At 39.6% G+C, this 14431-nt stretch overlaps 1 protein-coding gene across 1 annotated transcript in view; it reads right to left on the reverse strand.

The window, feature by feature from the left end:
• Positions 1–14431, reverse strand: part of FBXW8 (F-box and WD repeat domain containing 8) — an 82915-nt gene that overhangs the window by 38895 nt on the left and 29589 nt on the right. The window contains exons 3-4 of the mRNA XM_075273470.1: positions 12560–12724; positions 1650–1738 (exon numbers count right to left, since the gene is read on the reverse strand). Of these exons, the coding sequence (XP_075129571.1) occupies positions 1650–1738; positions 12560–12724 (254 nt within the window). The remainder of the gene's footprint in view (positions 1–1649; positions 1739–12559; positions 12725–14431) is intronic.

The following is a 14431-nucleotide window of genomic DNA, read 5'->3' on the forward strand; positions in this document are numbered from 1 at the left end:
AGTAAAAAACTCATGTCCCAAAGTGAACTCATACAAAAAGGTATCATGTTCTCCGAATAAAAGACAGAAAGCCCTGTGGCTTTAAGAAGCTCCTGCGGGAGATGTAACTGTAGAACGGCCAGTGTATACAACATTGATTGGGAGTGAGGTAACCGCAGCCAACTGTGTCTCAAATGAAAAGGGATTGGAGGTCTGACCCAGAAAACAAGCATCGTAACCGCCTGATAAAACTTTAATGATCAACACAAGATTCTCCTTCTCTCAGCCTCTCCGTACAAACACATTACTCTTATATCCATGCCTTGCACAGACGATAATCTCAAGAGGAGAAGATTCTGAAAAATGTGCACAACTGTATAAAATCAATAAGTAAATCAGCACTTCTGAGGATTCTTTATCTTACTCCTAATAAATGAATATTATGGATGAGAAAATGAAAAATTGCAGTATATAAGCTTTGTGCAGGCTACATATTTCGGCAAAATTTCTCCTCTGTTGTTATCTGTACCTTGTTTTGGTTCTTGGTTTTAATAAGAAAAGGGACTTAGCAATGTCTTTTACAATTTCATGGTATTATCATTGAATTATTATTAGTTTTCTTTTTATACATACAAATGAAAACATATCTATTGCAAGTGACCTGGCCATCCACATTCTCTCCCAGTCCCCCCATATACAGCACTGGGCTATATTCGGCAGTCCTATTGTGTTGAATGGAGCCCCAGCATACAGGCATCACCACTGCAGCATTCACACGGCAGAGAGGAGAGCCCCATTCTCGTGATCAAGTCTTGGAACAACCCCTTTAATAATACACATATTTTTCGCCATAATGACCATTAAATGACAATGGCTTATAAATTATTTTCTACCGAATAACTTTTTTACATTTTGTTATTTATACAATTTGTTGGATTTTAATGCAGTTGTCATGTAATGTGATCAAACAGAGCTGGAGGCACTACCAATACCTTTATTGTATTCCTAGTGTGTGACTAGATTTTATTATAATTTTTTTATAGCATTCTAAGCTTTAATGGGATTTTCCTACTAATGACATTTATCCGCTATCCACGAGAAAGGGTATAGGTATCCGATTGCTGTGGTCTGACCACTAAGACCCCCAGCAATTATGTTAACAGAGGTCCACAAGTACTTATGTACTGCCAATCCATTCACCTCTTTGTGACTGCCCCAATGTCTAACAAGTCACAGAGAAGTGGATGGAGTACAGGCTGAGCATGTGCACCAGTATTCCACTCACAAAGGGTTGGACTCCCACTGATCAGACACATATCTCTTATCCTTTGATAGGGAAGGATTGTGTATATAATGGGAAAACCCCTTTAAATGTGCTTGCACCCACTGGTGGCAACTATTTTACATCACTACTACAAGTAATCTGAACAAGAGGCAATGTATAGAAACACAATAATGACTTCTTCTGATCCCCCTTTCCTCTGCATAATACAGAATAAATGTTTTTGTGGCAAGTTAATTGAAAATCAGTTAGATGACTTGAAAACCAAGTAACCCATTCCCTGCCTCAACTTGTAGCTATAATGTGAACTAGAAATATGAAATGGCCAAAATAATGAGTTTATTCTGTATCTGTTTAGTAGTGTTTTGCTTTTAGTCTTAGCTCTTACCCTGCAAGGACCACACCATCATATGCATGAACGTCACATAGCACCTTCCCCAGCTCATACTGCAGTTGGCTAACAGCTCCATTACGGTTCTAAAATAGAAAAAAACAAAACCATATTGTTTAATCATTTTCTCTACAATTCTATAAAGCATTACAACTAGAAGGGAAGCTGCAAATACTGAGAAAAAAACAACTATCTTATCCTTTAGAGTATGTTCACACAACTGACTTTGCAGCTAATTTTAGGGCAGAATCCGCTTTAAAATCATTTCCGAGTTCCAGCTAGTCAAGTGTTTCTTTTTTACAGGACACTGAAGAAAGAATCATCCTGCTCTGTATTCCCATGGAAAGCTCAGGTTAAGCAAAGTAGAAGAGACCACTGCAGGATCCACAGGGCCAGAAGATCACCTCAAATTCCTCTCCAAATTCTGCCATGTGAACATACAGTGGCTTGCAAAAGTATTCATACCCTTTGAACTTTTTCACATTTTGTCACCATACAACCACAAACTTAAATGTAATCTATTGAGATTGTAGGTGATAGACCAACAAATAATTTTTGTAATAAAAGCTGTACAATTTTCCAAAATATGTTGTGTATCAATTCCCCAGTTTTCTAGATCTCTGCTTGTTGGCATTCATTCTGATTACCTCCAGTTGATGAATTTCTGACTATGTTAATGTGATATACAGTCCATGGTCATGTGATATACAGTCCATGGTCATGTGATATACAGTCCATGGTCATGTGATATACAGTCCATGGTCATGTGATATACAGTCCATGGTCATGTGATGAACACACAGGTGCCGCTTGTTATAGTCACAGCACAGTAATCAGATATCTGCCTGTTAACGAGCTGTGCACCTGTGTCCTCATCACATGACCATGGATGTCACCATATAAAACCCCAGTTTTTGGCAGCTTTCAGATGGGTATAACAGCGGGTGTTTGTTTTTTCTTCCAACCATAATACAAAAAAAACACCTGGACGTCCACTAGGTCATCAGATCTAGAATTAGGACTTCCCAACAGCAGTAATGATGAACCGCAGGAACTTCAGAGGTTGTGTCTATAATATGTGAGCAATAAAGCAGTCTTGTTACGCCATTCTGAAACCGGTCCTAGTTATCACATTAGTTAGGTATAGAGATTATAATTATTCATTAGAGTTACAATTTTTATAGGGGGGATAGAAAATTATATTCTTATGTAAATTCCTATTTAATTTGCATGCACAAAATTGGTTGGTGCATTTCTGAGATATTGGTGTTTCTATAACACCGCACCTGTAAATATAGATATGGGTGGTATGTATGAATGCCTCACATATTGCAGTTTTTTGGAATGTACATTTTGTTTGTAAAAAAGGATTGCTTGATTTTGCACTTTAGTGGCAAATTAGAATTTTTGTGCAATTTTTGTTTGTAATATCTGTTTGCTACAAAGTTGCACGAACATGGTTGTATATATGAAATAATAAGTTGTGTTTTTATATACCGTATGCTGTGCAGTCTCAAAAAAGTTAGGTTTTGGTATCAGTTACAGTTTGCTATTTGCAGTATAAATTTTTAACATAATGTATTAGTGAATAGAAGCAAAATATTGCTTGTTTTTTGTATTAGTGTTTTTGAGAGTCCAAGCTCTTGTAGTTGATGTTTGTGAGATATATATATATATATATATATATATATATATATATATATATATATTGTATACACCTTGATCTATCTATTATTTTATATGTATGTTGTGTGTGAATGTAAGACTGCATAGGAGTTTTAGGTGCAAATATATGTTTTAGTGCGTTTTTTCAAAAAATTATTTGTATTTGTCACAAAGTTACATGAAGGTGGACATGGCTATTGATAGAGACATTTGTAATTTTCAGGTTGTCATATATATATATTATATATATAGTTCAAAGGTGTAATTGCTTTTCGAGGTATGTAATCCCTACATTTTATAGGATGATACATTTTTAACATTTTCAGTTTCAAAACAGATTTTTGTTTCTTCCAATTCTGGTGATTTAATGAAGATATTTGCATTCAAGTGTAGGCCTTTGTGATACGAATGAACTCTGAATCACTGTACAGTAATATAGAATATGTATCTCCTTTATGTAAAAATAAATAAATAAATACATTAATGCTTCTAATATAGAAATATAAAGTGAATAAAATGTAAACCCTGCACACCACCATCTTCACAGAGAATACATTGTGCAGGGGGAAAAAAAGCAAAGGTATGAAAGATGAATAACATTTCTCTCCCTGTAACTAGAGGGCGGTGAATGACTTTGGAAAAAGCTTAAGTATTGAATTTAATCCTGAAGCCTAGGAAGTTATTGATTATATTTTATATTATATGTTTTGATATTTATATCACTTTCTCTATGTCCAAAAATCCAATAAAGAATAGATATTTCTTTATAATCAAAGATGCTACCCAAGCATGGCTGTTTAGTAAACAGTGCTGTGGACTGGAGCTGAAATTATAATCCTATACATATACAGTATATAATGGCTTGAAATCCAAGGCCCCATTTGCCACAAACTATAATATAGTTGATATTGTAGTGGTGATAGAAAGTTGGTTATCACGTCTCATTTATTCTCTCCTCTCTCATTTAGCCTAAGAATCTTCATCTGACTGTTCCAAATCTGTGCAGCACATGCTCAGTAGTAATTATTATTAAACAAATATCAGAAATGTATATATTTTTTTTAATATGGTAAATCTCAACTAAAATCTGAAGCGTTTGTTTTTTGGTTGGTTTTTTTTTGCTATTGCAACTTGCAGAGCATCATGTTGCCGAATTTAGCCATGGAAAATTCTTCAATGTGTTTGTCCTATATGTCTCTGACCTAATAGGATGAACGTGAGACTGCGGCATTTATTTAAAGGCATTGACCAGATATTTGAGCGACTGCTGCAGAGGCTTGGGCAGGTGTTAAAATATACTCAGATCAGCTGGTGTCCAATCTGCCTCATGTCGGTGCATTGTTGCCGGAAGTTCTAAGCGTCACATGACTGCTGAGACCAAACAGTGGCCTTAACCCCTTCCCGCTGATGGCATTGTTTGATTTTCGTTTTTCGTTTTTGACTCCCCTCCTTCTAAACCCCATAACTTTTTTTATTTCTCCGCTCCCAGAGCCATATGAGGTCTTAATTTTTGCAGGACAAATTTTTCTTCATGATGCTACCATTAATTATTCTATATAATGTATTGGGAAGCAGGAAAAAAAATCAGAATGAGGTGGATTTGAAGAAAAAATGCATTTCTGCGACTTTCTTACGGGCTTTGGTTTTACGGCGTTCACTGTACAGCCAAAATGACATGTCCCCTATATTCTGTGTTTCGGTACGGTTCCAGGGATACCAAATTTATATGGTTTTATTTACATTTTGACCCCTAAAAAAAATTCCAAAACGGTGTTAAAAATTTTTTTTTTCTAAAAGTCGCCATATTCCGACGGCCGTAACTTTTTTATACGTAAGTGTACGGGGATGCATAGGGCGTCTTTTTTTGCAGGGCCGGGTGTACTTTTTAGTTCTACCATTTTCGGGAAATGTTATTGCTTTGATCACTTTTTATTCAAATTTTTATCAGAATCAAAACAGTGGAAAAAATGGCGGTTTGGCACTTTCGACTATTTTTCCCGCTACAGCGTTTACCGAACAGGAAAAATATTTTTATAGATTTGTAGAGCGGGCGATTTCGGACGCGGGGATACCTAACATGTATATGTTTCACAGTTTTTAACTACTTTTATATGTGTTCTAGGGAAAGGGGGGTGATTTGAACTTTTTATATTGTACAAGGTTCCCAGCTGTCATGGCAACGGGACGTTAGCCCTGGAGCATGCTGCAGGAGCCGGCCAAAATGGCGCCTCCGGCGCCTTTGACCGCGGCGCCGGAGGGGTTAATGCCTCCGATTGGTCCGGGGACCGATCGGAGGCATTAGAGCCAGTTGTCTACTGCTTAAAGCAGTAGACACCCGGCTGCTATGGCGGCCGCCCGGCTCCCGGGCGGTCGCCATACTTACAGACCCGACATGCGCCGTACTATTCCGGCGCATGTCGGGAAGGGGTTAAAGGGATATTCCCACAAACATAATTTTTAAATTTATAGATAATTAAAATCTAAAAGTTAAACATTTTTGCAAATATAAGTAATTAAACATTTTGCAGCGTTTTAAAGATTTTCTCTAAGTATCTTGTGGTCACAGTCTGTTGTATTCATCAATTGCCAATGGATATGACTAGAGATGAGCGAACAATATTCAAAACAGCGGTTTCAAATAGCACTCTTCCATAGAAATGAAGGGACGCAGCTAGAATGCGGGGGGTTAAGCGGCCGGCCGCCGGCAAGGTCTGCGTGCCGGCCGCTTCCATTCATTTCTATGGGAGCGTGCTATTCGAAACCGCTGTTTCGAATAGTGTTCGCTCATCTCTAGATATGACCATGAATGCAGGACCCTTCTAAGGTCAGAAAATCATACGTGATTTCCTTATTGTGGCCTGAAATCTTCTGATACATGTAGCGTTTCTGCATGATATCCCAGCTACAATAAGAAATCATAGCTGGGTTCCTGACAAGTCCCCGACCATAGAAAGTTTCTGTATTTGTGGTCGTATCCATTAGCAACTGAACAAGACATTAGACTGTCATCACTAATACGGTTAAAGAAAATCTTTAAAACTCTGCCGAATTTTTAACTACTTACGGTATATTTTCAAAAAATGTTTACTTTTAATTATCTACAAATATAGATCTGATTATGTTCATGGAAATACCGCTTTAATAGTCGTTGGTAAGACAATGTGATAATAGTGACAACAAGGCACCGTCACCAGTGTGATTGGACACCATGGGCAGATAAAGGAGCACCAGGGATAGGTGAATATGCTTACTTTTCTATCTAGTATAAGGAAAATGTCTGTTCTCGTACCGTGTTAGCCAGTGGGTAGGAAGTATAAAAAAAAAAAAAAAAACCTTGATAGTCTTCAGTAGTTGATACCTTTTTAATGGCTAACTAATAATGATGACAGATTTACAACGTTTCGGAACTCTAGGCTCTCTGCAATGAGGATCATAATATCACCGATCACATGAAAATTTTGTTTTTTAGAGGGAATTTCAAATCAAAGAAAGAACGACGGATTTATGAATGTAAATTTATGACCCTGCTTCAAACACTAGACAAGGGGCTAAATCTGTCACATGGTTTTATGTCAATTTACAGAAATCACTGACCTGAGACCCTGAGAACTGATAAAAACCTGGAATGTTTACATTGTTTCTACCAATGACTAATAACCCTCTACCCCCCTTCCTCCTGGAATTCTATCCCTATGTGTCCTTTTGTACATAAATATGCATCCTTCAGAAATGGTTTTTAAATTTACTTGAGAAAGGAGCCTATATGTTCCGAAACGTCGTAATCTGTCATCATTATTAGTTAGCCATTAAAAAGTTATAACTACTGAAGACTATCAAGTTTTTTGTTTTTTTAATATTTCCTACTTTTCTATCTTACAACTCCCCACAGGGGTTGCTCCAATTCCTGGACAATCCCTTTAAGTAGAAATAATCTTGTTACTTCAGGTCAGGTATAATATTTAATCTCACAGTATCCATGTGCTCCCTAAATCCATCTATTTCGTATATCAATGTGAAACTTTCACTGAGCGGGAAGTGTAAGTTGACAATGAATGAAATGGACAGATACATGGAATCATATCAGCAATTTGCAGATATTCCGTGAATGCTGCCATTTCTTCATATTACCAGATGCTATGAAGCGGTTTGCATTGCTGGTACACGCCATTTAATTGAAATAATTGATTTTAAAATTCAACTTTCCATAATCTCTTTAAAGCCCCTTAGCAACTTGAGGCAGAATTCACACAATATAAGCATGCTTCCTATCCAACCTGCTGTTAAAACATATGTGAACAAAACAGTAATAAGGGATCTCTAGTTCTGATCTTTCACAAAATAATTACCAACATCAAAGCTGAATCAGACTGAAAAATATTCCTCAGAGCGATCCTCTGAAAAGTCAGGGAAAAAAAAGAAACCTTCATAAAATTTTAATGAAATATTAATAAAGTCTCGCTAATACATCACATGTCCCTAGGGAGTGGCTAGAAATTGGCAACACTTGATGTGGGATATGCTTAATGCTTCATTGGGAACAAAATCACATTATGCAGAACATGTGTTAGGTTCTGCCAATTTCAGGAGGTCCCTGCGGGTGGGAAATATGTTGGAGAAAGTGCAGTTGTTTGCTTATTATAAAACTTTCAACACAAAGTGCTCTGGACAGGGATGTAACAAACGACTACATCTAACTTCTACAAGGTACACTATCACATTTAAAGGAGCTTTACCACCCTTTAAAACTCCATTTCTGGTCCCCTCACTAAGCTTGAGCTTTTCAGGAATTGTTTCCAGCCACTTGGTTGTGCAAGGAGGTGCAGCTGGCTCCAAAGACTTGAATGGGACTGTATTACATTTCCCTGCACAGTGGGCAGCTGGGGCACCACTGTGCAGCGAAAGCAGTAAGGGCGAGTTCACACCTGTACCCAGTCCCCACTTTGTGGGTTTCCGTCTTCTGTCCAAGAAACTGAGTGTCTTGTGCTTCTCCGTGGCGAACCCGGTTCTTTTAACCGGACACAAAGTCCTGCATGTCCGACTTTGTGTCCGGTTAAAAAAAAAGTTTTCGCCGCGGACAGGCACATAACACTCACGGGCGATCACTTTGAAAACCCATTCAAGTGAATAGGCTTGAAAACTAACTGCTGGCTCCGTCTCCTGTCCAGTTTCTCGGGCAGAAGATGGAAACCTGCAAAGCGGAGACCGGGCGCAAGTGTGAACCCACCCTAAATGGGGCTGCACCAGTAGAGTCGGGGGCCCAGAGACTGAACAACCAGCAATTATGAAGTGATGGTATACTCTAGTTTAAATCTTAAGATCGGAATACCCCCTTTAATACTGTCCTTTGACAGGTAAAGAGCAATCTATGAATAAGCAAATTATTTCAACAATAAGAATATTCTGATCTTGAGAAACCTTAGTGCCATTATGAGGTGGAAATATAGACAGGGCTACAAACCATGTGTTATGGTAGAACTTCACTATGACCCCAACTCATTGTCTGTGAGCATTCAATTCTTAAGTAACCAGAAGACAGATACGACAGACAGATAGACACATGATGTATGGCTAGATTGGCTCCCACAGCAATCCCTTTATTTATAGTGCCAGGACTTACAGTTCAGACTAGGTGACATCATATCCAATCAGAATTGTGATACAATATCAGATGTGCACACAATAACCATTTAATGCTTACTTATAGATTAGATAAGTGATAAATACTGTGACCTACACAAAACGCTATAATTCACACTTCACTGTGAACAACAAAAATAGCCGTCAGTGATTGATCACAACATATGCAACTGTCTAAAATAAACCAAGGATCTACACAGTAAACTTTATGTCTAACCCTTTTAGGGGGTGTTCCCAAATCAGCAGCAGATTTTGCCTACCATTTTGTTCATTTGTGTCATTAATAAAATTTGTAATATTATTAATAAATTTTGTGTAAGGATTGGAGTCAGGGTCAGGCAGGCAAAGTGACACAGCTGGGAAAGCAACACTGTGCAACTAAGGACAAAAGGGGTCGTAGGCCCTGCGGCTATGACTATGCTGTAATATCTGAGATTAGGCAGACCAATGCACTTCCTAATTGAAGTGCACCTGCCACGACTCCTTACACTTCTATCCGGCGGCTAGGATAAGGGGAGAGGAGGCCCTGAAAGTCCTAGGGACTGGAGTCACGGGGTCACACCTAAACAGAAAGCACAGTGTAACTGCAATGCAAAACAAAAGACTAAACAGCATGGAACCAGGGAGGACCACAAGTCCCAGCAAGACACAGAAGAGAAATCGAGGTCAGACGAGCAAGAGGTCGAGCCAGGAGATATAATAAAGGTACCGAATCAAAACACAAGGGATAGTCAAAAATACAAGCCGAGTATACAAACCAAGAAACAGACTGAATACAAACAGACAGGGAATCAGACTGAGCAGGGGACCAGGAAACCCAAAGTGAATGGCTGGCAAGGATCCATGCCTGGGTGGGGTTTAAATAGCAGCAGAGAACACACCTGATGGCTAACGGCATGGAGACTGAGAGCAAGGAAAAGATTAACCCTTAATGACCTAAGCACACCCAATAGAACTCCTAACACGTCTCCCAGGGAGACGCCGCGCAGCAAGGAGACCACGGCGACTCCGTATCCTGACATTTTGGTTCCTTTCTGTGTTATCCTGCACTTTTTTATTTCACATTTATATGTTGGGCATTATAAAACATATAAAACTTTTGGTGTGATATGAAAGGGGGAATTCTCATATTTTATATGATACTAAGGATGCAGTTCTATCCATATTATTTACAGAGATATAACTGGTTGAAAAAACAGTCAAGAGTAAGGGCTAGTTCACACGGGGACATGGACGCTGATTTTGACAGCTGATTTCGCAGCCAAATCAGCCTCCATAAAATGTAGCCCTATGTGAATTGCTAGCTTTTTTTTTTCTGCTAGCTTGCTAGCAGAAAAAGAAGCGACATGACCTTTCTTCAGGCGTTTAACGCCTGGAAAAATGAATAGGAGTCTATGGGGCGCTGAAAAAACCGCTAGCGGTTTTTGGTCGCTTATTTTTTGCAGCTGTTTTGGCAAAAACAGCGACTGAAACCGCTAGCGGTTTTTTATCATGTACTTTTTTTGTAATGCAAAAAAAAAAAGCTTCAAAAAAACAGCGACTGAAAAAGCGTCAAAAACAGTGTCAAAAACAGCGTCCAATGCAAAAAACAGTGTCCAAAAAAAGCGACGCTGAAAAATCAGTGACAAAATCAGCTAGGCTTTTAGGGTAAGTTCACACAGGGTTTTTTGGTCCGAAGTCTTTGCAGACTTTGCAGACCCCCCCCAAGTATAATGATCGGCGGACCGGGAGAGGTAAGGGAACGTAAAAAACATGTTAATTACCTCTCCACGATCCTGCCAGGCCTCCTTCCTACTTGTCTGACGTTTCTGACGTCACATGAACCCGGCCTGCTTCCCGGGTCATGTGACGTCCGACGTCATAGAAGAAGGACGGTAGTGGAGAAGACAGAGTAGGAGCTGGGGGACAGGTAAGAAACAGTAATTTTTTATGTTTTATTCTCCCGGGTCTCCGATTATTATACTCTGGGGTCTGAAACCCCACAGTATAATAATTGTTTATGGGTGTCCACTATGGGCTATAATACTGTGTGCAGGGGACACTATGGGCTATAATACTGTGTGCAGGGGACACTATGGGGGATAATACTGTGTGCAGGGGACACTATGGGGGATAATACTGTGTGCAGGGGCCACTATGGGGATAATACTGTGAGCAGGGGCCACTAAGGGACATAATACTGTGTGCAGGGGCCACTAAGGGACATAATACTGTGTGCAGGGGCCACTAAGGGACATAATACTGTGTGCAGGGGCCACTAAGGGACATAATACTGTGTGCAGGGGCCACTAAGGGACATAATACTGTGTGCAGGGGCCACTATTGGGGATGATACTGTGTGCAGGGGCCACTATGGGGGATAATACTGTGTGCAGGGGCCACTAATGGACATAATACTGTGTGCAGGGGCCACTAATGGACATGATACTGTGTGCAGGGCTTACTAAGGGACATAATAGAGTGCGGATGAGGGGTCGGTCGAGGTCTTCGGTGTCGGTTGGGGGGGAAGGCATGTCAAAAGTTCGCCACGGGGCCCCGCCATTCCTAGCTACGCCACTGGAGTACACTATACATGGCATTTTGACCAACTGCATTGCCACCTTCAATACACCAAGATTGCAAGCTGTGGGCACACCTCTTGTTTCTCCATTTCACAGATTGTGAAATCCTACTAAAGCCAATGACACAACGGAGGGGAGTGGGGGGGAGGGGGGGGTGTTTGGGGGGGGGGATTTACGAGTCTATGTCAGTTTTTTTTGCATGATTTCCTTACTGTGGGCAGGTTATCAGGCAGAGGCACTACATACACAGTAACATAATCCAGCCTCAAGAAGGAAATGATCACTGCGTTTCAAGTACAGAAAGTTCTTGCATTCATGGTAGTATCCATTGGCAATTGATCAAGACAACAGAATTTCACCAGTTAGTTGGAGAAAATCTTTAAAACTTTGCTAAATTTTTAATTAATTATATTTGCCAAAATGTTTAACTTTTAATTAGCTACAAATCTAAATATTGTTATGTTTATGGGGAAAACCCTTTAAGGCACATCTTGCGCTAGCAAGAGAAAAGATTAAGATCCAACCAGTACGTCAAGAAAATCCAACATTTCATGGGTTCACACTCAAGTCAGTATTTGACTTTATATAAAAAGTTTCAAAAGTTGAAGAATTGCTTCCAGAAGTCACTAAGCTACCGCAAACATGTAAAATGCTAAGCGAATAACAATGGGTATTGGGTTCACAAGAAGTTGATCTACTCTAGTCACTACCTGCTTTATGTCTGACTCCAGGACATTGCAATTTTTTTTTTACTAAATTAATAGCGATGTTTTAAGAAGCTACATATTCAGAGATAATCACGTCTTCATTACCAAGTTAAACTTTAACACTTAAAGCAAATATATCCATATCCTTGGAAAATGAGCGGAGTGTTAAACTCTATGAAGTGAATGAAAATGTACAAATTTCAGATAACAATAAGGCTTTTAAGGCGGTTATTTAATCCAGTGATATCAGCAGGCTTAGCTGTTCAGCTCAGCAAGAGATTTGTTTGGAGCGTGTAATGTTGTTACAGAATTGTGCACACAGAGTGGGGCAAGCTACCTTCCAGTTCGTCCTCAGCATGCTCTCCCGAGTGCGTCTTTCTTTCAGAGCTTCCTTCCAAGACGAGCGTGCTGTAACTTGTGTGTCAGTCAGGTACCCTTCCCGTTGGCACATACGGTACCACAACATCTCATCTTCAGCAAGAACCCTCCAAGCCTTGCTCACCTAAAGAGAATCAAAATGATAAGGCACAGAAAACATACTTGGCTTATTATTTTGATCACATAGCAATGATAAATAATGCAAGTCTTACAACTCATCTCATTCCAAAGAGTGTTCAACCTTCTTTCTAATCCATGAGACATAAAGAGATGATACGACTTTGTCTGCAGTGTACAATCTGTATTTAATTTGGAGTTAAAACTCTTCTGACTTGTTACTATCAGAAAGTCAATCCTAGCAGATTCTAGAAAATTGTCCATATATAGTAATCAAATTACAGTGAAATGGAGGCATTGTGACAATCTGTATGGGAAGTTTCACTTGCTTGTAATGTTGCTACAACACTTTTACCCTGTTCTAGTGAACCAAATTTGGTCTAATATAGATTGTCTATTCTATGGATAGGTAATCCATAGTGACATCCAAAAAAAACGAAAAAAATCCCTTTGCATAAGTTGACGGGGCCAGTTTTTAAAGGGTCAGAATGACAAAAAAAAAAAAAAATGAAGTGTAATATTCAAAGTCTCCGCTGGTCTCCTGGTCCTCCCCAACATGCAGGCAGTAATCAGTGTGGGGAGGGTAACTCGGTAGAAGCAGCAGTGCGGACCCAACCAGTCAGAGACAGGAACAGAAAGTCTGTAGCAGTCAGGTTTAGTTAGAAAAAACAGGAAAAATAAATAAACCTTCACTTCAGGCACACTAGAAGCAAAATAAAATACAGCCTTAACATCAGACAAATGGCAAAACAAAACTCCTGCTCGTCTGAGCACTAACTAGTCAATAAGTACTAACTGTACGGGTAGCTTATTACCAGCCAAACGAATCAACAAAAAGAGTGCGATACTGTCTTACCAGACTCATATTGTCAGGACAGACCCAGGCACCTCTTTTCTCTCCAAGGATCTGCCTTGAAGTGCAGGCTCTGCAGACTTTTATGGCCCAGTAATGAGCCTGGGACCTACATTTGGGGTGAGACCTATTCAAGACCCGAACTGGACCACACATGTCGGGAATCTGGGGGAGGTATACCGTGACTCCAGCACTCTGCCTGTCACCTTCTCACATCAGTTAGCCAATTACTGATTGAGGTAGTCACAGCTGAGGCCAGTGAATTTCCTGTGTCTTAGAGGGACAATGAGACCAGTCAGGACTCAGGAAGTGTTCAAACGGAAATGTTGTGGAATCGGTAAGATGTCAACTTTTTGTTTGGTTTTATGCCATTCCCCTTCAGGACAACCCCCTTTTGGTCTGTCTTTTTTCTGGCCTTACACCAATCATGTGCATATATCCATTAAGTGAATCTTGTAGCCGAAAACGGAAAACTATCCTTTCCATTTTTTAAACTTTCCTTACCATGAGTTTGCATTCACCTTGGGCAGGATTTCCCCCACACTGGATCTCTAAATTAGGACTATGGAAGAAACAGGGAGTAGTCCAGTGCGAGCTGAGGTTTCCCCAAGACAGAGGTCTTGTTTTCACTTTAATAATACACTGTGTTTGCATATCAGCAAAGCATACATATTAGCCTGGCAAAGAATCATTAAACTCAGGAAAAAGTGAAGCATGTATGATGTTCTGACCCAAGAGAATTATGGGTATTTCTATAATATAAAGCAGAAAAACAGAGGAATGAGAAAACTTTTTGCCGTTTGCATACTATGGATTTTCAATCAAGGCAATAAAGTCCCAGAGGGAGTGGACGTAGTAACC

This window comes from Leptodactylus fuscus, chromosome 1 (assembly GCF_031893055.1).
Source record: "Leptodactylus fuscus isolate aLepFus1 chromosome 1, aLepFus1.hap2, whole genome shotgun sequence".
Taxonomy (NCBI): domain Eukaryota; kingdom Metazoa; phylum Chordata; class Amphibia; order Anura; family Leptodactylidae; genus Leptodactylus; species Leptodactylus fuscus.